The following is a 24547-nucleotide window of genomic DNA, read 5'->3' as shown; positions in this document are numbered from 1 at the left end:
ATTAGAGAGGAATATCTCTGTGTAAACTTAGCCAGTGATACCAGGCTGTTCACTCACCGATATTAAGGATTTCTTCAACAGCTTGACTTGCTACCTTGTTAATATTATAGGACCTAAACAGAAAAGTAGACATCTTGCTTGGTAAGCAACAAAATCTGAGGAAACAAAAAAACAAAAGCCCCAAATACCCTGCATACAGATAAAGAACTAGGTTTCAGACAATGGGAAAATTAAGAATGCTGTTAAGCATAGGCAGACAACAATTTTCCTCCCGGGACCAGATTCAGAAACTGACTGCAGCCTCTGTGCAGCAGTACTGTGAACATCTCGGCTGCCTAGTTCTCTGTACAGCTTACAATTCTCAGTACACGGCTTCAGTTATGGCTGTAAAACCTTAGAATGCAACAGACGTTCACATGACACACTACAGAAATGCCATGGATGTTTTTCCACAGCGGTTCCTCTTACACTTACCAGCCTACAAACCTGAACAAATGCTGAGGAGAAAACGAGACGCATGGTTGTTCTCTCTCCTAACCAGCTAACGTGGTAGCTGAAGAAGTACTTGGACATTTAAATGTAAATGCCTCACAGATTGAGGAGCTCTGAAATCTCAGAGTGAGGCCCCTAAACCAGACACCAGTTATACAGCAATGAAGATGGGAGATCTTGGAATCTGGATGGAACCCTGGAATCCTCTGCTGAGATTGCTCAGTAGAAAACACATAAGCAAATGAAATGCATAAGAACAGCTTCTGAACTATAACTGTATGTTCCCAAGGTACCAAACAGTAGGAAAGTTCTAGCAATCTGCCAGTTTCGTTCTTGGCAGCCTCCAGGACAAGGTTATGCTGACTGAATACAAGATTCTGAGTCACAATGAATAGTAAAGCCCTGTAACCATGGTTACAACATGAATATTCATTTTTCTAATTTCATTAAAAGCTTCTTTTAGTCCACCTTAGCTTGCCACAAAAATCCAGCTTGTTGTACAACCTGAAATGATAAGGATAGCCCAATTTCTAACTCTCTCTCCCTGCACAGAAAACAAAATTGATCAGATTTGCATGCAGCACTGCAGCTTGTTTAAACTGCTGCTAAGAAAATCTACTCCTCTGATTACGTTAGTACAGCTCTGCTTGGATTCACGCTTCTTCACCTAAGAAGAATATTTTGGACAAAAAATGGTGCCTTTTCAGTTACGTTTGAAAGAGACTTGGAAAGAGAATGGAAAAAATAGATGTGCCAGAGAATACTTAAGTACAAGTTTTCCCATTGCTTCAGTCTTCTTCATAGAGGTTTTCTGAGTTTCTTTATCTAAGCAGTTTAATTTGAACCAACGAGACTAGATCAGAGCAACCTGCCAAGCAGAGCAGGATCTCTCCCTCAACATCCCCAACTTCTCTTCTCTAGAGAGGTCACACAAACTTCCACTTTTGTCTCAACCCCTCAGCTCCTCATCCTTTCGCTTCTTCTCACCATACCTATAAGGGAGAAATTCTCATAAAAACTGCAAAACAGCTTCAAACTATGTCTAACAGTGACACTATTTGGACATAACTGATTTACACGTTGCTCATTGCTCAGCAGCGTCTTAATATGGACAGTATGCTTCAGCAAAACAAGCCAATCTAGTTTATCTGAAACAATATTTTATGTCAAAGCAGCGGCATGTACTTACCATGCTTTAGATCCTGTTCCTGTGCACACATTGAGCCCTGAACTCTTCTGCTTTTCCCAAGGACCATCATCAACTGATATCTCATAATAGGAGGCCCTATGAAGCGAGAATTTAAAACTGGGTTTGCAGGACTTAAAGTTCTCCCTGAATAAGACAGAACACACAGCCTTATCAGGCACATAAAAATTTAGGGGGGATATTTTCAAATCTGGATGACAATTTCAAAGGCGTTGCCGAGTACTTCCAATTTGTTAACCACTTTTCACTCAGTTTTATAGCAGTTTTTATAATGGACAGCAGCAATTTGCAGCATGAAGTTTTAGGCAGTTTTCCTTGCAGCCACATCTACTGTTCAGTTTCATGTGAAGAACTCTCTGGATCATTTGGCAGTGACTTTGTATACAAGCAGGGTTTGCTGTACTTAGGAATAGAACTGCAAATACATTACCTTCCTTGTATAATTGTTGAACTACTGCATAAACTGTGCTTATGCTGTGACTGGGTCTCAAAAGTACATCAGGGAACTCTAAGAGTAAATAACAGCATGGCTTCATGCTGAATTCTTGATCTTGGGGCACAATCATCATTCTGCATGGTATTACTGATGTATCAGAGGATTCCTCATCTTAGGCCTATTACAATCAATCTCTCTCCATATCCTTCAGAACTTCCAGACATATTTATGAGCTACAGTTGTTGATGCTTAATAGAAATAGTACGATACAGTCCTCAGATAAATAACCCCTTGGAAACACATCCCAATCACTGTTTTCAGCATAACTAAACTTCTTCATAGAAGTTTACTGAGTTTTAGTGATTGATGTTTTGGTCTGGACAAACTAAGAATGCAAAACTTGTAATACTTTTTTGTTTTCTTAACTGACATTTGGAAGATGCACCTAATGTTTTCTCCTTTTATGCAGCATTTGAGCCTTAAAAATGAAACCCATCTGTGTGACATCAATATTGAAGTCTTCAAGTCCTGTTAACACAAGATTTATTACTAGAGATTTGTTCCGGCAGGCACTGTGTTCTTCATTGCTTCTCAAATACACTGAACTAAGGAACACAAAGTATTTACGACATCCAGGTGTAGATGGCTATTGTAAAGTGTTGGAAAACAGCTTTGTGTTCCTCTGTCATTGAACATTCAATAAACCTTTTAGAATCCTGATAAAATTATATTTGATTAGTAGACAGCAACATATGTATCTGTTTGAGACTAATTCCTTCTGCCAGTCTGAGGCTGCAGTCCAGATGGAAGATAAAGCACTCATGGAACATTTATACTGTTTCCAGCAGCAATCACAGTGTCCCAGGCACTGTACAAACACAAGAAGATGTTACACACTAAAGTTTTTTAAAAAATAATAAATAAATACAGAGTAAAAGGATATAAAATACAAGTAAAAGTTTGGTGAAGCGCTGACTGAGGATCATGTTTTAACTCCTTCCAGCCCCAATCATATTCCCCATATCTTTCTTGTTATCATTTGGCTAGCAGAAATGCATTTATCTTCAGAAAGGACAGTCATGAAAGTACATTGCATAATGCAGTACCATTATGTGATACAAACTGTCTTCTTAGACAAGGACATTTTCCTGCAATAACAAGGTTTCAGCCAAATGCAGGGCTTCTAAATACAGAGACGGGGAAAGAAGTTATGATAAGTATCTCAGTTTGGTCATGCTAGGCTAGTGGAAATATATTTAAGAAGTGCAGAAGACTAGACAATTAAAAGTTATCTTTTGAAATCTTTAGTCCATAGTAAAGACAGTAAGTGAAAGTATGTGATTAGTTAATAGCTACCCAAGAAAATAACAGACAAGAAAAACAGAGGAGAGAATGACCAGACTGGAAAGTGGAAAAACAGATGCTTACAGCACCGCACTTTGCACTTAATCTCTGAGTACACAGTTCATAAATAGCAGCAATCCAACCTACTGGATTTTAGATTGATGGGCTAAAGCAGAAATTAGACAGCAAAGACATCATCAGTGATTGCCCACTACAGTGTCATAAAAAAAATGAAGTCAGTTGTGCCAAGCTGCAACAAAAAACAATGAAGCATACCTGGATGAAAGAGATTCCCCAATGAAGACTTCATTGAGTGCTCTCACTGGTAAAAGATGTGGACCAGAAACATCAGATCCTGCAGATATTGAAAAGAACCATGTTAAATCATGGCTCCAAAGTCTAGAATTTGAAAAACAACCCATGATCCATTGGAAGGCACACTTTACTGCCTGGGTTTGCATTTAGATCTTGGTTCTCAGTGTCCAATTTTCAACTCAAGGACTCGCTTTTTTCACCAGTATAGTCTATACCTACTTATAGTCCTTTAGTGGAATCTTCAAGTAATTAAACCAAGGTCAGTAAACCAATGCCACACATTTTCAGACGTTGCTTTGCCTGAGAACCAATGGGCAGCCAGACTGATCATCTCTTCTTCTAGCCTGAACTCAATGACAGTGACTTAATAGATGTTTTAATTTATGTTCAAAGAATTAGAAGTTATATCACAGGTAATTTAAGGGGGTTAACAAATATTTCATAATGGACAGGATTTCTCAGTGAGGAAATACAGGACTGGATAAATGAGGCTCTTGAATTCTCAGTCCAGCATAAAGAAAATAGTTGAAGGCATCTGATGACCTAGGAATTACCCAGGAAGAAACTGTCACCTGTCTTTTCTCATTTGCTTGCAGACAGAGTGACAGCTTACTTTTCAACTGTGAGGTAATCTACCTCAAATTCAGAAGAAGTGAAGTATGTGCAGAGACACTTTCAATGTGGAGCAGCCAAATTCACGGTAAACTGTTCCTATGGTAACCCCAAGGAATCCTAAGAGCCACCACTCAGTAACAGCCGGAGGTATTCTGCCAGCAGGTGATACTATTTTAAGAAATCTCTTGAAACTGTTAACACTGAAAGCTAATTCTAAACATAAACGTCCAGAACAAACATATAGAAAATGATCATTCTCCCATCTAAAAAACCCAGAGTCTGAATCTTGAGCTAACAAGTATTGTCTCTTCCTGCTTCTCAAACACAGTAACCAGACTCAAAACCAGACTTCAGCTCTTACAAATCTCTGCCTCCCATTCAAAGTTATCACAGCAAAGTGATTACATTCCTGTCACAGACTTCAACCTACTTTGATCCTGGAATCTTTCATTTATATGAGCTCTGCTGTGTTGCTCTTGGCTTAGCTGCTGTTCGTGTAAATCTACAGGGACAGGATTAATACCAGTTCCTTCAAGATACAGTCGGATTCTTTGTCGCCACTGCCACCTTAGAGAAGGGAAAAGTTTTTATCAGTACCCAAAATATTCATCATAGATTTAGCTAAGATCAAAGAGTCTTGAAGACACAAGAGTTTTGCCAGTTCATTCACAAAGCAGAGCATCTTATGATTAAAGGCAAAATACAAGGTCCCATTTCAAGTTTCATAGCTTCCATTATCACTTCTCTACTTATGAAGTTAATCATATCAAAATGTTAATACTTTACACTTACCAAATTGCCAGCTGATGTTTTGTTTATGTGTAAAATAAGATGACACTGACCAAAAGATGTCTGCAAAAGTTACATTATACTGAACCATGTGGAATCACGGGTGCTGGAAAGGACCTCAAAAGATCATTAAGTCCAATTCCCTGCTAAAGCAGCTACCCTACAATAGATCACACAGGTAGGTGTACAGCCAGGTCTTAAGTATCTCCCATAGAGGGAGACTCCACAGCCTCTCTAGGCAGTCTGTTCCAGTGCTCCATCACCCTTAACATAAAGAAGTTCTTCCACATATTTGTACAGAACTTCCTATGTACAAGTTGTAGGCCATTGCTCCTTGTTCTGTCGCTACACACCACTGTTAAGAGCCTCTCAGTCTTCTTTTTCTCCAGGCTGAACAGAGGTCACTCAGCCCTTCCTCATACGGGAGGTGCTCCAGGCCCTTAAACATCTTTGTGGCTCTCCACTGGACTCATTCTAGGAGATCCCTGTCTTTTTTGACTGCAGAGCCTAGAACTGGACACAGTATTCTGGCCCGACCAGGGCAGAGTAGAGGGGAAGGATCACCTCCCCGGACTTGCTGGACACACTTCTTTCAACCCACTCCAGGATTCTATTGGCCTTTTTTTGCCCCAAGGGCATGCTGATGGCTCATAGCCAACCTGTTGTCCACCAGGACTCCCCCCACCAGGTCCCTCTCTGCAGAGCTCCACTCCAGGTCATCGTTTAATTAGTACTGATGTGGGTGGTTATTCCTCCTCAGGTGCAAGACTCTACCTTTGCTCTGTTAAACCTCATCAGGTTCCTTCCTGCCAATCTTTCCATGTATCAGCCATGCCTCCCAGCTTTGTATCACCAGTAGACTTGCTGAGGGTGGACTCTGCCCTTTATCCAGGTCACTGATGAAGATGCTGAAGAAGATTGGACCCAGCACTGACACACAAGTGTCTTTTTAAAAAATGAGATCCTAATTTCTGAATGCATGACTGATGCACTGAGTCTGAGAACAAGTACTAAAGAATTTATACAACAATGCCTGCTCTACTTTTACCACTGCTTGCTTGCATTCATAGATGTCCAAACTGTTCACCATCACAAAACAAAGGTAGTCTGATATAGATTGGCTTTTATAAATGGATTGGTAGTTACATGGAACGCAGTAAATGTTTACAGATTCTTCAGGTGACTTCCACACAGTTCAAGGATAAGGCTTAAAAAAACCCCACACCCTCTCTTTCCAGCCTCCAACACATGCATCACCATCCTAATGGAACTCTGAGCCATCAGAAGTTCTTTCAGACAAGTTGATCCAGGTTTCCACCAAGTACAAAGCTTCCTTATGTTTAAACAAATCAGATTACACCCACTCAAGTCCTTGCTTAGGAGTATCAGTTTTCAAACTTACTCTGAAACAATAATCAGAAAGATCTTTTCTGTTTTGCTCTGGTGAGGCTGTAGTTCTGTCAGAGCAACAACAGGAGCAAAGCAATGAAAATTTCAACACAGCATCCAACAAAACAAGTGGCTAGACTAGCAAGGGACTTCAGCAGCTTTAACTGAACAACTCAGCAAGATGGAAAGTTAAAAGCTTCTGTTTTCTAAGCCTTAGGACATTTGATTTGAAAAGTACCTTTTCATTTAGTAACAACTACTAAAACTCCTTCAGTTACGTCTAATCAAACCTGATAGCTATATTCACCTCATTCTAGAATTTTTCATGGCACAAATACAAGAATGCTTCAAGCTACAAATTAAGCATGCTAGAATGATGAACAAAAAACAATTGTGATATATTACAATGTGAATGACTTGCTTCTGTTTGACTGCTTGTCATCACAGAAATATTCCTGGAATGTTAACATGCCACATGTCAGTTTGGCCTCTCTCAGTCTAGTTCAGTGATAAGGGGGTAAAGGGACCCACAGACCCACCCAGTGGAAAAAGAAGCAGAGGAAGAGAAAAAAAAAAAGAAAAAAAAAAAAAAGGTGATGGGCCTAGACATGGAAAACAGTGTCAACAAGCTAGGAGAAAAAAAGAGTTTATTAAATATAATAGCAGAATGAGAGATAATACAGTGTAACAGGTTTGGAACTGAAGCTAATAAATGAAATAAAAAGAGCTTCCAAATCTGAAGCCCTTACTCTAATGCTGTAGGAGGCACGACTAGGGAACAAAGAGAGCAAAGAGAGCAAAGAGAGCAGAACATTGTCTCCCTTTTTAAATAGGAGACTGCAAAAAACTCTCCCCTAGTTTGTCCTTTAACATTCAAATTACTTCCTCCTTAGTTCAAGCGAGTTTAATTATTCTGAGAATATCTAGTATTGATAGCATCAAGCTACCTTTATAATAAAGAGAAGCTTTCCCTAAGACTACTCTAGCAACAAAATTAGACTACTCTAGCAACAAAATTTAAGTCACTGTACCTTAATCACTAAAACCATCGACATCAAACTGACCATTTCCTAACTGTGTAGGCTTCATTAGCTTCTATTAGCATTACCAGCCACTGTACTACAAATGTTTCTGAGTGTTGAAATACATAAGGCAACACATCCTGCCATAGGACTACTGTCCCTTGTTCATGCATTTGCTAAGTCAGAAGAGAAAAATCAACTGGTGAAGGTCTTGCCAAATGCCTTTTCTGCCAGGAACATGTAGCCAACTTTACAGTCCAGCAACACTCTTAACAACACATTTTTCAGTACAGTAAACATTTACACAGAATTAATGATTTGAACTTTTATGATTTTACTAAGCGTCACTTGTTCCTTTATAGATCACACATTATTAAGCATTATCCAATCAAGGTATTGTAAAATGAAAAATCAGTGAATCATACCTGAACTCACCACGATAAAGCTTCTGTAGCGCTTCAGGAAATGAGTGTGTATATCTCACAGGCAAACACAGGTGACCCTCTGATCTGGAAACAAAAAGGAATAAAGACACTGGAAAATGAGCATACCAATATCTGGTACCTTAAAAAAAGAAAAAGAAAAAAGCCTTTTTTGTTACACAAAGCAGAGCAAGACTTTTTTACTTATATAAGCCCACAGTATTATGCAAGCAAAGTACATCAGCAACCACACTCATCTTTCAGCTCCTGTTGCATACACCGGGTTCTTCTAACAAGGGGCTGCTAAGCTAGCAATTCTGTAAGAATGTGTACTGACAAAGAGTTTTTGTCACTGCAGTTCTAGGCAAGGAATTCAAAGTTAAAAGACTTTGCCAGTTAGAAACAATATTTAACTCAAGTTGGTGATACAGGACAGGCAGCTGACCTGCCCAAGATCAAATGAATGGCATGTCCAAGCCAGAAAACTAAACACAGTTACTGTTTCATGAGTGAAATTGATCATTTGAAGGCACTTGTTATATGACCCTTGCTATTAAGACTTGATACTGTAGAAAATTTATTCACAGAATTTGAAAAATTTTTAAGAGAAGATATTTAAAGAATTATAATATTTTATCCACTGCTTTCTTACCTACTAATATTTGATTAATTGATTATATCAGAAGCAAAAATCTATATCTGAAAATCCCAGCGGACAGAGCCTGGGTGAATTCTGAGTTTTTACCTGCCATCCATTCGAAGGCTCTATCAACTGGGCAGTACTAATACACTGGATACACCTGCCCAAAGCAATCTTACTGCTAGGTAGAGTTTATAGAGGACAAATAAATGCCATTAAGTGGTTGAGGAGGCAGCATCTTACAAGAATGCTTCTCTTTAAATATGTGTTCAGGTACCACACTTAGTTGCTTTTGTTATCTAGGTCTCTTTTCTGTTCAGTACTTTGCCACCACCTCCAGCCCCAAGCTTGTGGTCAGTAACACAAGTTACCAAGCTCTAAGTATTGCTACACTGATATGAAAGCAGCTGAATAATGCTTATCCAATAAACCTTAGTCCTCCCAGATTAGAGGGGACAACTCATTCTGAAAACTTTTATTATCAAATCAAGTACATCAGACACAAATGTTGCTAAATGCCACAGGCATGCTACATGCATCATGAAAACAGATGCATATTATGCCCAATATTAAATGGAGCACTGCTTTCCCCAGTGTGTTTTTACCTTTCAGGATCAGTATTTACTCCAATAACTGGTTTAAATTTATCGAAGACCTTACTGGCTGCCAACAACATTGTACCGTCACCTACAGAAAAACAAAGAGATGTTAGTTTCACTTTTCGTTCTGGCATTCCAATCCAAATAGTCTCACATGTTTTGCAGCACATTTGAACCTTCCCCGCCTATCTGTATTTACCCATGTAAATATAAATGTACCTGTATGTACCTAAGAGGTACACACACACACACACACACCAAGAAAGGGAGCAGAAAATTACTGGTATTTTTAAAGCAAAGTACCACCATCTACATTCAAGATAACAAATGTGACTGGAAAAAAGTTTGAAAAGAGATTTCTGGAAGTCTCTACACGCTTATTACCTAGTAAAAAGAATTACTTGGAAAATAATGCTAAACAAAAAACACAGAAGCCAGGAAACAATACCAGATTTTACAATGATTCCCATCAAAAGAATGAAAATAATAAATAAATAAAGCTTTAGTTTCGTCTCAGAAGGCATAATTTAAAGATCTTATTTGGCTCCATGTATCCATGTTTGGAAAAAAGTCTCACATTAAACTGAGAAGGTATAGGCCTTTAAATGCCACTTTTTCTTCAGATGTTAATATAGTTTGCTGTCAAACAGAAGGACAATTCCAATCCAAATCAGTCTTTACAAGAAGACAGGAGCTCTGGAAGTCTTTGATGTGCCACTTCTCTCATAACCATGATGGATGTTGCCACAGTCAAGCTGGCAGTGGAAATATGAGTGGAAACCCTCATTTTAGTATTCAACTTTGAAGATTTCACTGAAATCTACAGCAGTATTATTAGGGTGCTTCTCGTATAAACACATCCCTAAGACCTCTACCTATCTATCCAAATGGATGCATCTGTCAGTCAAAGGAATTATGTGTGAAACAAAGAAAGACAATTTGAGAAGGGAACAGTAGTTTGTTGGTCTCCACCTCACATTTCTCAAAAACAGTGAGGTGATGGGCTATACGTAATCAAAGAAAAGCACCCTCTTCAGTAGAAAGCAATAGAAAAATCAACAACTTCCACCATTTTACACAAGCCAGTACAAAACATATCCAAGGTGGCCACACATTGACATTTATTTCCTACTGCTACAACTTTATAGATAATAGAGAATTTGTTTCCAAGGTATGAACATCTCCAGATGCTTCACACACTGCAAATTTCATTTGAAAAACGCATCTATGAAAACACAATGAAATACTTGATTTCCACAGTCATACCTCCCGCAGATATAACAGCATCTGCCCATCGAACCGTCTCTTCATTATATTCTCGACGTTTAACAAGACGGACTTCTATCTTCTCACTCCTGAAAAGTGAAGGAAAAAGCCAGAATGTTTCCTGTATTGTTTCTTGTCACATCCTTCTGGAAAACTAACATGTAACTAAGGACTATTTAGACTGTCATTTGGCTTATAAACATTTTATGCCCACACAAATGCTTTCTATTTTTTCCATCTGTTTTCAAGATAATCATTCAGTGTGTTAGTTAACCAAACTAAACTAGTTCACATGATGTTTCAGGGATGACTGTCTATCCACATCATCCTGTTTTCAGTATTTTTTACTAATACTCATCATACAAAGCTTTCTTAACATAATTTCACACAACCTATGTACAGTTGCACTGCTTCTGAAATTCTCAGCATCCATGTATTCTTACCGTAAGCTGTCTACAACATGCTCCACGTTCTTCGTATGAATGCGATGCCTCTCTAATAGACCAGCATAATTAGATCCCTTCAAGGCAAGCTGTAAGACAGAAAATGGAACAGTTAATCAAGAGCATTTAGTGTAGTGATTAATATAAACAGAAGCTATATAAAGCCTACTTTATCTCATTATAAATACGCATGCTTTTGTAAGTGTCTCTTTAGTTACATCTCAGTATACATCCCAGCCAGCTTACATTCACCACATTAAAGCAATTACATTGTCACAGCAATCAACCTCCAGGGCTGCACACAATCATACAAATGATACAGTACACAGACCTCTATGCCACTGCAGACACTTCCCTGAATTCAAGTGATTTAGACTCTGTGTAAATCTACATAAGACAATTTTAGTAATATCCTCCACTAACATGTGATGAAAGCACTCAAGTAATTAGCTATTTACCTAAACTTCGTGATAATCAGAAAGAGGACAACAGAAAAAGCAATACGAAAAATGAAAAAAGCAGCAAGAAAAAGCTTAATTAAAACAGGTATCTTTGAAAGACTTATAGCATTAACCTTCAAATTGTTTTTGAGCTAAAATGGAAGACTGCCAAGTGGTAACAAAGGTAGCCCTTCCCTTGCATCAAAAACGAAACTAAACTTAAGGTAAAGCCAACTGCTGCCTTCAATACTGACCCTTTGTTCATAGTCCAAATTTTTCAAAACCATACCAGTAACAAGAGAAACCATCCTTATTGGAAGCAAAATAATTTAAATACTTCATCTCAGGGCACACTTTAGGTTGTGTGAACATTTAGAAGCTCACATGGGTAAGACCGGAATCAGCAGGCAGGTAAGGCCTATGGCTCATTATCTGATTTTTATTTTATTTTATTTTGCAACAAACTACCATTCAAGTAATTCAGTCACTACCTCCCTCTATATATTTTCTACCTCATTATTTAGGCTGTTTACTTGGTGCTGGTATGCCAAATATGCATATGCATATATATATGTATGTATGCATATGTATATATATATAGATATGCAGATTATGCTGAATTTGGACATTTTCTACTAAAAAAAAAGATGCTATTAAGTGAAAGGAGTTAGCAAATACATTGCTAATGGAAGAGATCCTGCTTGGAGCAGTAAGCAAAATTAGATCACCTCCTAAGCTTCCATCTAACCTGAAGTATTCTAGGATGATGCCGTCATCATTTCCCTTTCACATTCAGCAGAGCAGAAAAAAAATTCCTCCTTGAGTTTGCGTAGAGAAATTTGTGTGTGCCAGAAACTTTAAAAAGGCATTTCCAGCTATTCATTCCTGTGCTTTTATACAAGGCAGCACTGCCTTCCAAGAACAAGCAGTGCCAGACAGCTGAATCTAATCCCATTTTCATACAGATTCCCACACCACAGATTCCCACAGCAAAGGAGGAAGGACAGGCAAGACAAGACAATCACAGTTACCTGCAGTTCAATACCCAACAAATTTAATTTTTATTTGTCTGATAAAAACTGACATCAAGAAATCCAACTGTGAGCCACACACAAAGATAACTGCTCTAGAAATTATAGAAAAGAATGGAATTGGCTGTTCTGGAATTGCGCCCTCATGCTTAGTGGGTTTAGAATCAGTGATTGATACCTACTAGAAATGAAATCCTCAGCTGGTTTTACAGCTGGGTCAGGAAACCTCCTCCAATAGAAAGGGCTCTTAGGCTTTGCCTGGATGCCATCAACAGCACTACAGGCAAACAGTGTAGGCAGCTGCCAGCTGTGCTTGGTCATGAGCAAAGATAAACCTAAACACCTTCACTAATCTTCCAGGTCATTACGCTTATTAGCACCACTTTGCTGGGGTGCAGCAGGTAGTGGTTAATGGAGTAAAATCCATCTGGCAACCCGTTACAAGCGGTGTCCCCCAGGGGTCAGTGCTGGGGCACATCTTGTTTAATATCTTCACTTATAACCTAGATGAGGGGATTAAGTATACCTTCATTAAGGTGGCAAATGACACCAAGTTGGGAGGTGGTGTTGATCTGCCTTAAGGTAGAGAGGCCCTTCAGAGGGATCTGGATAGGCTGCACCGCTGGGCTGATGTGAATGGGATGAGGTTCAAGAAGGCCAAGTGCCGGGTCCTGCACTTTGTCAACAATAACCCCATGCAGAGCTATAGGCTTGGGGCTGAGCGACTGGCTGACTGTGAAGAGGAAAGAGACCTGGGAGTGTTGGTTGATGCTTGGCTGAACATGTGCTGACCGTGTATCCAGGTGGCCAACAGCACCCTGGCCTGCATTAGAAATAGTGTGGCCAACAGAAGCAGAGAAGTTACCATTCCCCTGTACTCAGCACCATGTGTCATTAAGCCTCAGGTATCCTCTGCCTTTTTCAGTCCAAGCTGAAGAAAGTTTATTAGATAGGAAGCGCTTGCAGTTAATCTGAAAGAGAAATATATGATGGAAATTGTGACCCACTGCTAACTTTATTGGTTCTAAAACTTCATGTTTTTAAATCTTCTGATATGGCTTTGAATACATATTCATGCATGGGTATAGGATAGATAGATACATACATTGATGTTTTTACATAAGGCCAAGGACTCCCTGACTTGTGCTAATCTTTAAGTTATTTGAAAACAATCAACATGAACTGTGTGGCCAGCAGGAGCAGAGAGGTGATCATCCCCCTGTACTCAGCAATGGTGAGGCCACTCCTCAAGTACTGTGTTCAGTTTTGGGCCTCTCACTACAGGACACTGAGACCCTGGAATGTATCCAGGGAAGGGCAACGATGATGAGGGGTCTGGAGCACAAGTCTTATGAGGAGCAGCTGAGGGAGCTGAGATTGTTTAGTCTGGAGAAGAGGAGGCTCAGCGGAGGCCTTGTTGCACTCTACAGCTTCCTGAAGGGAGGTTGTGATGAGGAGGGGTTTGGCCTCTTCTGCCAGGCAACAAACAGGACCCGAGGAAATGGCCACAAGTTGTATCAGATGAGGTTTAGATCAGACATAAGGAAAAACTTCTCTCAGAGAGTGGTCAGGCACTGGAATGGCTGCACAGGGAGGTGGCTGTGCCTGGCAGTGTTTGAGAGGCATCTGGATGAGGAGCAACAAGATACAGTTTAGTAGCTGTGGTAGCAATGGTAATGGGAAGACAGTTGGACTAGATTTTGTAGGTCCTTTCCAACCTTGTGATTTTAGGATTCCATGATTCTATGCCTGGCCAGTAGACACTGCAGTGTATGTTTTTCAAACTGCTAATTTCACAGATTTACTTCCACACATGACATACAAACTCTTGCAATTTTGTTTATTCATTTGCCAGATTTGTCAGCAAATGATCTTTCAGCTTAGTACAAGGAAGCTTCTGACTCAGAACAATGAGCAAGAAATGAATCTCTGCATGATCATTTGTGATCATAATCATCAATGGCACATCCACAGCCAACACTTCACTGCTGTTACCAGCAAAGAGAGGCATGGGTAATTTAACTGCTGGGGAACCAAGTCTGCCTGATCAGAAAGCAGAAGCAGTGCTCAGATAAGCTCCCTGACGACTGGCTGAAAATTTATGTGGATATTTCTCCTCTTACAAAGATCAGCATTACAGAATAGATATCAAAAGTGTAAAGTCCTCCTTTTTGAATTCAACAATAAATCAAGTAAGCATCAATAATCTACAAGAGAAATGAAAAGTCAATGCTTTACCCTTAAACAGCTAAACTAAATCTATGGAGATAATGAACCCTGCTCATACGCACAAGGCTCTGCAGATTAAAAGTCAGCTTATCTGTAGCTTCATTCCTTCTTTAAAAGCCTGCCTCAGCCTACCCACAGCAAAGTGCATCAAACATGAACACTTGTATTAGCAGCTTTTCAAGTAATTACTTCAAATAACCTGAAAAGCATCCACAGCCCTTATAGAGAGCTCATAGAATCATGGAATGCTTCCACTCCTGTGGTTGCATTTGTACCCACTGCCTTGTGCCCTGCCTCATACCCATGATGTGAATGCCACAAAGGGATTACTAGCATGACTTCTTAAAAGAGCTCTTCTATACCAAAGCACTAACACAGACAGACCACTGTCTCGTTTTTACTTTTAAAAAGCTGGAGGCAAAGATCAGACACTCCAGTCAGTGCACACGCAGTCATATCCTTGGAAAGCCTGGCAATGGCTGGACGACCTGACAAGCTCATTCTGCAGACTTAATTTCCAGGCCTGCTGTTCAGACAGGCGCATGATGGACCTCACCAGCTGACTCTTCCGGCTCTCAAGTCCTACTCCCGCCATTCTGTGTGATGACAAGCTGGCAAGTTCCACCCTTCAGATGAAGCCCAGGTTTACAGTTGTCACAGTTCTCCGTTCAGAAAAAATGGCTTTGGCAGGCTGGTCTGCTTCCAACATCCAACAGTGAGCACAACAGCCTCCCAGCTTGTAAAGAATAGGATAATGGATGAAGGGAATTCACTGTCTCCCTCAAAAACTCCTCTAGAACAGCTTAACCATGCAACTACATCCAAAAAGGAAGTGCAAACTGAATTCACCATCTTTAAAAAAGACCAAGAGCATCTGAACAGGACTTGTTTCTAAAACCACCATGTAAGCAAGGCAAAAAGATGGCTGAAGAGAGCATGCAAAGCACATGCACACTCACCTGACTTTCAAAACACAAAAACATTTAAACTTAGAAAGTAAAATACTTTCAGAAACTGCCGTTTTGAAAACTGACTTAATAGACAAGTGGAAGATAAAATGCTAGTCGTACAGAGCTCAGGATCTGCAGACTGCTGCACACCTGGAATTTAAGTTAAAGGTGTAGAAACTTGAAAGCCTGGAGCCCTGCACTGCAGGTAAATATTTATTCCAGTGGTTAGTACAAAAGAACAGTGACAGCAAAGGAAACTGAAAGTACTAAAATACTGATGAATAGAAGACAAAGACTGTAACATGGGAAATATAACATTTGCCAAGCCCTACTTGCTAAGACTACCAGAACTGTAAAAAGTTGTTATTTATTTCTGTAAGGGCAGAACATACAGGAAATCCAGCATCATGGTATAAGGACAATCAGCTAAGGGTGACCTCATCAGAAGTTAAAAAAGAAAAAGAAAAAAGGGAAAAGGGAAAAGGGAAAAGGGAAAAGGGAAAAGGGAAAAGGGAAAAGGGAAAAGGGAAAAGGGAAAAGGGAAAAGGGAAAAGGGAAAAGGGAAAAGGGAAAAGGGAAAAGGGAAAAGGGAAAAGGGAAAAGGGAAAAGGGAAAAGGGAAAAGGGAAAAGGGAAAAGGGAAAAGGGAAAAGGGAAAAGGGAAAAGGGAAAAGGGAAAAGGGAAAAGGGAAAAGGGAAAAGGGAAAAGGGAAAAGGGAAAAGGGAAAAGGGAAAAGGGAAAAGGGAAAAGGGAAAAGGGAAAAGGGAAAAGGGAAAAGGGAAAAGGGAAAAGGGAAAAGGGAAAAGGGAAAAGGGAAAAGGGAAAAGGGAAAAGGGAAAAGGGAAAAGGGAAAAGGGAAAAGGGAAAAGGGAAAAGGGAAAAGGGAAAAGGGAAAAGGGAAAAGGGAAAAGGGAAAAGGGAAAAGGGAAAAGGGAAAAGGGAAAAGGGAAAAGGGAAAAGGGAAAAGGGAAAAGGGAAAAGGGAAAAGGGAAAAGGGAAAAGGGAAAAGGGAAAAGGGAAAAGGGAAAAGGGAAAAGGGAAAAGGGAAAAGGGAAAAGGGAAAAGGGAAAAGGGAAAAGGGAAAAGGGAAAAGGGAAAAGGGAAAAGGGAAAAGGGAAAAGGGAAAAGGGAAAAGGGAAAAGGGAAAAGGGAAAAGGGAAAAGGGAAAAGGGAAAAGGGAAAAGGGAAAAGGGAAAAGGGAAAAGGGAAAAGGGAAAAGGGAAAAGGGAAAAGGGAAAAGGGAAAAGGGAAAAGGGAGAAAAGAAAAGAAAGAAAAGAAAAGAAAAGAAAAGAAAAGAAAAGAAAAGAAAAGAAAAGAAAAGAAAAGAAAAGAAAAGAAAAGAAAAGAAAAGAAAAGAAAAGAAAAGAAAAGAAAGGAAAAGAAAAGAAAAGAAAAGAAAAGAAAAGAAAAGAAAAGAAAAGAAAAGAAAAGAAAAGAAAAGAAAAGAAAAGAAAAGAAAAGAAAAGAAAAGAAAAGAAAAGAAAAGAAAAGAAAAGAAAAGAAAAGAAAAGAAAAGAAAAGAAAAGAAAAGAAAAGAAAAGAAAAGAAAAGAAAAGAAAAGAAAAGAAAAGAAAAGAAAAGAAAAGGAAGAAACAAACAACTACAGGTGGTTAATCTGACCTCAAAAGCATGTAAGATTGTAAACATATATATGTATACATAAGTACAAACATGAGAGCTACTCTACCTAAAGTTTTCTTTGTAGACATATGGTGCGTTGTATCAGATTTCAGATGAGTATGCAGTTGATCACACCTTGATATGTTAGCTGCTGGTGAGTGGTGCTTACACAGTGCCATGGAGGTTTCAGCTTCTCACACTCCCCTGCCAGTGAAGGGCTGCGAGTGCACAGGGAGCTGGGAGGGTCAGACCCAGGAGAGCTGACCTGAACTGGACCAAGAGGTCAGGCCATCACACTGAGCAATGAGCACACAGGTAAAGAAGGAAGGTCAAGTATTGAATGATGGCATTTGTCTTCCTGACACACCACTATGTGTGCAGAGCCCTGCTGTCCTGGCAGTGGCTGAGTACCTGGCTGCTGATGGGAACCAGCCAGTGAATTCCTCATTGTGCTTTGATTCTGTGTGCAAGGTTTCTGCTTTACCTGGTGAATTGTCTTCATCTCAGCCATGAATTCAAGCACTTTTATCTTCCTGATCCTGTTTTACATCCTCCCTGCAAACAAGTGGCCCTGTGGTGCTGAGCTGTCTGATAGTGTAACACCACAACACAACCTCCTACCTGACCGTTCTCAAAGCCCTGCTGAGAATCAGCAAGACCTGGGCTCAAGGTTTAAGTTCCCTACAAAACTTTGAACATGAATTGAGTTTTCCATTTCAAAGTACCACTGATTTGCAGGCTGCAGGCAGTAAGCCCAGTTCCTTCCTTCTTGTCCCAGTCTGGGGCACAAGTAACTACACAAACTGTTCTCAGCGTGTGGCCTTTATGCATGCTGTTTTTCTGTTAGTTCTGTATGGCATTTCCCATGCTGCAGCACATTAGCGGGCTGCTTTATCAAGGAAGCATTTTGCTTACACCCCCCAAACCTTCTCTCCCAGCAGTTTAGACCCCTCACTTTTGTTATATGGGGACAGCAGCCTTCCAAATGCTGCCTTTCTAACTGCCATAGAATGACAATGATGAAGCATTTTGTATTCCATTACTTCTGTAGCAGATGACTGACTACTTCTCCTGTTAAGTACAACAGGCAACATCACTTTCCCAAAGCTTTGAAGAAATGCTGCTTTGGGGGGTAAGAATCTTATCTGCAGATGAACAAAACTAAAAAATACCACAAACTGTTTACTAGTTCTTAATTTACCACACTAAAGTACTGTTACCTTAACCACAACTGAGGAATCCACATAATGGTTTTCAATCTGAGGGCTAATCCAGAACAAGCTTTTGTGTTAGCTATAAACAAACCAGGAATTTCTTTCTGCAGTTACAGGTTTCCAAAAATCCAGCACACTGCAGGCAATCCAAGCAGACAAAAACATAACAATGATATAAATTACAGCTACTTAAAGGCTCTTCCTCCTCCTCTATCCCCCCTCCCTCTTAAAAAAAAAGGGGAGGAAAAAAAGCCTTTTTTGGCTGTATTAAGCATTAGATTGAGATAGCTGACATTTCATTTAAACACACCAAAACCCTGTGCATTCATGTCTATTTGCTATATATAAAACTAAGTATACGTGAATGAGGTGCTGGAAAAACGAACACGATGGAGGAAGAAATAATGTTCCAGTCATTTGTTTCAGTCATTTTCCAGACTCCTCACATGACAAAATGACAACCTAGAAGGCATTTTATTCTATAAAGCAGCAACTAAACTTACTGAACACCGAGACAAACACACCAAGTTGGAAAAGTAAAGGTAAGCAAAACACTGTGACTGTGATTTGAACCACAGTTACACCCACAACAATGCTTCCAGCAGAGCAGCTCAAACTTTTTGTGAGAAAAGCATCCTAGGTTTATATAATCCTAGCATTGTAGATTGTAACCCATCTCTTGACTCCATTATGCTTCAAATTCAGTACACAGCATTCATTTATTTTTTTCTTTTCAAGGTGAGGCAGTAAACTATGGTTCTGCCAGTTTTCAAACACTCCTTGTGCTCTCCCTAGAAGATAATCTGCTGAACAGTTCATGTTACAGAACAAGTGACCAGAGATGGCTAGACTGAATTCATCCGAGTAAAGAAAAGCTTCACAGCACCACCTCAGTTGTTAATTAAGCCTTCATTCAAAGATCCTACCTTCACACATCACACATCTGGATCCACACAACATATGGGCTGATATATACACTAAAGCTCACAGCTTTTTAGCCCGGCTCAAATTTCGAAGTGAAAAGGTGAGGGGCTTTATGTCTTTTAAAAAGACTGAGATTCTGTTTAAAAATGAGAATTTTGTTAAACTTGTCAGTTTGCACATTGCTTTTCCCTTTCTGCTCCGTAAGAGACGATCTTCTAGGAAGCACAGAAACTTTAATGCACAGATTAGTAACAGCTGCTGCCACAAGCATCTAACCCAGAGGGATGCACCCAACTCCTCTCCACTTCTATCATTTTCTTTTTGGTGCACAAGAACTCACAAGCACGGCTGAGGCTTTCCCACTGCTGGGGGGAACTGCTAAGCCCTGCTTAGCATTATTTTGGCACCCCATAGGAACACTGAGCTCATATCATGCCTCTTTCAGAGGCAGCAATACCTGAATACTCCTTCTATACCCATCTGCCACTTTCAAGATACCTAAATGAGCACATTTTTGAGATGACCATCTCAGCCAACTTGCTTCAGCAGTCCAAAATGACAGTTCTTTCCTTTCCCCACTCCAAAGACAGACACCTAGAACAGTCAAAGCAGCATATCAACTGTGGTCCAAATTAAATCACCTTCCTCCAGTCAAGACAAACACAACCATAACTTTTCACTGGATGTTTTCAAAAGAAGTTAAACTGCATCTGATGTGTGTTTGGGCAGCTAATTTTGTTGATCTCCCCTAAACACCTTCCAGCAGTAACAGACAAGTCAGCAGTAATGTGTCAATTGCTCTGTAAAGCTGAAAAAATACATAAACAGGACTGAGGAAATTATCCAGTACTGGGACCAAGAGTTCTCTGGGTTTATGTATGGAAGACAGCAATGCTTGCTCTCCACAAGTTTTCTCCGAAGAAAATAAAGGCTTTCAGTGGCAATGAAATTCTTCCAGCATCAAAAGCAGCCTTTGCTATTAGCTGACCGAATCACTCATTTTAGTAATCATCAACATTTAGACACCAAGCAGAGGAAATGCAGAGTGCTGTCAGTGATGGTAAGCAAACTATGTATAGGGACTTGCAAAACGACCATCACTGATACTGAACTTGCAGCCGATAACTGCAAGAGTTAGAAATATGAAAGTATCTTAAAATCTCATGAGGGCAGACAAAACAGCTCCTGTACAATATGATGCACAGAACTTACTAATGCAAAAACTTAAGTGCTGGATTACTTAAGGGTATTTTTCTTTCAAGGTATCAGAAGATGCATCATCTTTTACATGTATTCTACTCCCTTTCTCAGCTTTTCAAGACTCTTAAATCCTCTCCTGCACAGTAGCATTCACAGCACTTAATGACCCTTTCCAGAGCATTCAGAAATAGAATGTGAATAACAAAAGTCAGATGTGAACAGGCACAGCTCTCGACAGACTCATTTTTGGGTGTGCAGAGCATCTGCTGCAGGATATAGGAACACAACCTCTTGGGAAAAGCATGCATGACGTACACGCGGAGATGCAATGAAAGATTTAATCTTTTAGAGATCTCCTAAATACTTTCAGCGTTTACTCTCTTCACATGTCTCCCCCATCTGTTCTACTTTTCTGCTGCCTGGATTATTTCTTCACCTCTCCCTTTTTGCAGTGAGAAAGAATTCAGGAATTCTGAACTTGCCACTTCGACTTTGCAACTTTTAACAGTGTCTGTGTAGTACAACTCACTTGGTGCACCCCAAAAAAGAGTCTCTGTGAATACAGAACAATTTAACTGTTTGTGTAATTGTTTAATTTTAAGCTGAAAGGCACGTACAGTGTCACTTCTGCATTAGTGACTTACTGTTTTTTCTGTCTTCATGCAAAAACATACAAAATGTAATACCTAAATTTGGGCCTGCTTTCTTGTTGTAATGATCAGGCGCAAGCACTTAGGCCCATAACAATTGTTTCCTACACACTTCCATGCTTTTTCCCATCACTTCATCACCCACAGGCTTTCAGGCCAGCCCAGATGTCCACTTTGCTCCCTGCCTCACCCCCCCATGCAACTGAGCTGTGCACCACTCACATCTGCATTAGGGCACGGCCTTCAGGATGAATCAAACCCCAACCCTGGGTACCCCCCGTGGGACAACCTGTCCATATGCCTGGCTTCAGCTTCTCAGAGACCAGCAGCCCTGGGACCAGCTTCTGCAGCCTACACCAGAAGCAGAGATGGAGGCAGCAGCATGACCAACTCAGAACAAAAAAGCACTATGTTCCAAGGCTGTCCATAGCAGGAAAAACATTTTGTCAGTACATATGAGACCTGGTAAGAATCTCCTGAATCCTCATCTAATGCATTCACTAAGGCTGCTGCTAGCCCAGAGATCAAGGAAAAGAATGCAAGACCTGATTCCCAGCAGATAGTAAATAGAGGCATTTTTGCAGAAAGCCTAAATAAATAGTGGTTGACATGTATTTAGGCAAGTTAGACTTTGGCTACGTGGAGATAGTTTTATTGCTGCAATTTCTCACATGGAAGTATTCTGAGGGGGAAGCTAAATTTAAAGAAAAGGCACTACTCCCAACCTGGAGAACTGAGAATTCTTGAGATTTTCTCCAAAAATACACTTAAGATTTTTCTGCAACTACTGCAATCAAGCACTGTGCATCCAGGGTTACTTTTCTTTAAGGGATCTCCAGCTGACACAGGATACTGATCCTGCAAAACATTTGTTCTTGGAAGAGCTGCAGCTGAGAGCTCAGGGCCTTTACATTCCTCATCGATCCCCTGTTCTGGTCTAGCCTGCACACAAGCAGTTAAGGAAAGGTGGGTTCAGATGTACACTGAGGAACTGAGCTGATACACACTGAGTACTGAGCTACACTTTGCAGCAATATAAGTTCCCTTAAGAGAAGCTTGAGTGAGCACAGAGGAGCAGTCCCAAGATGAGCTGGGTGAGATGCTGCATCTCTACAGTTGTAGTGGGACAGGGAGTCACTCAGCAGCACTAACCTACACACAGTGACAGTATGAATGTAAGCAGGTGGCACCACGTGAAGTCTGATCACGTAAAGAGATCTATGCAACACACAGTATGCACAGACAGGAACTCCACAGGAGATGGATAGCTGCCTCAAGTACCCAGGGAAAAGGTTAAAAAGGAAGACGTTGAAAAATGTCAAGAGCTCTCTTTCTTCAGATACCGCACTTCTGAAGGCAACACAAACACATCACGGGCCTCTCCTACAGAAATGAAACCCCTCTGCAAGTTTCAGCCCATCCAAAGCTGCAGATCCAAAGTACCAGTTCAGAGCGACGACGGAGACAGCCTTTCAATACCTGAAGGGAACTTACTCCCAGGAGGGGAGTAAACTCTTTGAAAGGGCTGACAATAGCAGTACATGGGGAAATGGTTTTAAGTTAAATGAGGGAAGATTTAGGTTGGATGTTAGGGGAAAGTTCTTTACTAGGAGAGTGGTTAGGCCCTGGAACAGGCTGCCCAGGGAGGCTGTGGATGCCCCGTCCTGGAGGTCTTCAGGACCAGTTTGGACGGGGCCCTGGGCAACCTGATCTAGTAAAGGTGTATGTTTGGTGGCCCTGCCAGGCAGGGGGGTTGGAACTACATGATCCTTGAGGTCCTTCCAACCCGGGTCATTCTGTGATTCTGTGAGACGGTGGTCAGGTGCGGCAGCTCGAGGGACACCCGCCGCCCTTGGCGTGCCTTCCCAACACCCACCTGTACGGGGCATCTGAGCGTTTGGCTGCAGTTGTTAGTAAAAAAACGATGAAACGAGGAAGTGAAGCAGAGCTAAAGGGGTGGGAAGAAACGGGACCAAGTCCTCTCTAGGTGTCGGTGGGGGTTTTCGCAACACGGCGCTGCAGTTCTGCACATACAGCCCTCTCACCGCGCGGTACAAGGGAAAATAAGAGCGGGGTTGGCCGAGCTCGTACAGCCCAGCACAAACTCGGGCACCGCCGGCCTGTGACAACAGCCCCGGCCCGAGGCCGCGCCGCTCTCCCTGCCCAGCACCGTCTCCCGGCAGCCCGTCCCCGCTCACCAGCTGCTTCAGGTCCTCCTCGCACAGCCCGGCGTAGCGGTACCGCTGCTGCTCGAACTCGTAGCGCGTCGTTTTCACCACCACCGCCACCCGCGCCGGCCGGAACCCTCCACCAGCCGCCTCCGCTGCCCCGCAGCTCCGCCGCCGCGGCCACCACGGCCCGGCTCCGGTAGCGCTCAGCCCGCGGGAGGCGAGGAGCCGTCGTCGGGCTCCGCCGAGCAGCGGCAGCGCCATCGGGGCGGAGGCGACTCCCGCCGCCCGGCCGGCGACGCAGAGGTAGCGCCGCGGTACGGACATGGAACGGCTCAGCCGCTCCCCGCTCCTCAGCACGGGAGGCGCGAGGCGGCAGCGCTGCCCGGCTCCACACGCCCCCTCTGTGAGGCGGCCGAGCGGACAGCGGCACACATGGCGCGGACCACCCGGCACGCCCCCCTCCGCCGCGCGCGCGCAGCCACGATCTCCACCAATCAGAACACGCGGGGCGGGGCGGGAGCGCCGGGCTGAGCTGCCGGGCTGGGCCTCGCGCGCTGTGCGCATGCGCTGTTCACATCACCGCGGGGCTGAGGGCCAGCGTGTGCCCGGCGGGTCCACAGCCGAGCTCAGGGGCACGGGATGCGCATGCGCCCTGCGGAGCGCTACGGCTCCCGCCTCGCTGTGTGTGGAGGGCGGGACGCAGCGCCGGGCACGTAGGCTGAGGAGGGGAGTGTGTACCTGGGGGCAGCCGGGATGAGCAGCTGGAGCAGCTGGAGCTGTTTAGCCATGAGTGCAGGGACTTTTAACTGGGAGCCTTAGGAAATGGAGCTGCTGAAGGCATTCGGCTGCTCCCCGCCGTCCTGCAGCGGTACAAAGCAGGAGGAGGATCTTGTGTCTGCTGATTAGCTTAGCCTTGAAGGACACCGCCACGAAACGGATTATCTGGAGGGCAATTAAACACAACTAATCGCCTGAAAATGCCTCGTTCTGTATAAACATTAATGTGGGGGTTGTACAAAACAGTAGATAATATGAGGTAATGGAGAACAAGTGGATAATAGAGGATTTGAAAAGTTGTCATCCTGCGAGATGCCTACTTTAATAGCACATTAACTTCTGTGCCTCTCACAGCACCTAT

The 24547-nt window shown here is 41.9% G+C and overlaps 1 protein-coding gene across 4 annotated transcripts in view; it reads right to left on the bottom strand.

The window, feature by feature from the left end:
- Positions 1-23895, bottom strand: part of NADK2 (NAD kinase 2, mitochondrial) — a 30222-nt gene extending 6327 nt beyond the window's left edge. Inside the window, exons 1-9 of one of the 4 annotated variants that reach the window (XM_015848480.3) lie at positions 23437-23894; positions 10980-11068; positions 10537-10625; positions 9277-9358; positions 8035-8118; positions 4840-4976; positions 3756-3834; positions 1682-1825; positions 58-113 (exon numbers count right to left, since the gene is read on the bottom strand). In XM_015848480.3, the coding sequence (XP_015703966.1) occupies positions 58-113; positions 1682-1825; positions 3756-3834; positions 4840-4976; positions 8035-8118; positions 9277-9358; positions 10537-10625; positions 10980-11068; positions 23437-23733 (1057 nt within the window). In that variant the 5' untranslated portion in view covers positions 23734-23894. Of the gene's footprint in view, positions 1-57; positions 114-1681; positions 1826-1947; positions 3004-3755; positions 3835-4839; positions 4977-8034; positions 8119-9276; positions 9359-10536; positions 10626-10979; positions 11069-23436 lie in introns of those variants that run through there. The other 3 variants (XM_015848481.3, XM_015848479.3, XM_085529885.1) reach the window with 3 other exon arrangements.
- Between the last annotated feature and the right edge of the window lie 652 nt (positions 23896-24547).

The sequence above is a fragment of the Coturnix japonica genome, chromosome Z, assembly GCF_054131305.1.
Source record: "Coturnix japonica strain WE chromosome Z, WE-NBRP24, whole genome shotgun sequence".
Taxonomy (NCBI): Eukaryota; Metazoa; Chordata; class Aves; order Galliformes; family Phasianidae; genus Coturnix; species Coturnix japonica.
This window is presented reverse-complemented; position numbering and strand designations above follow the sequence as displayed.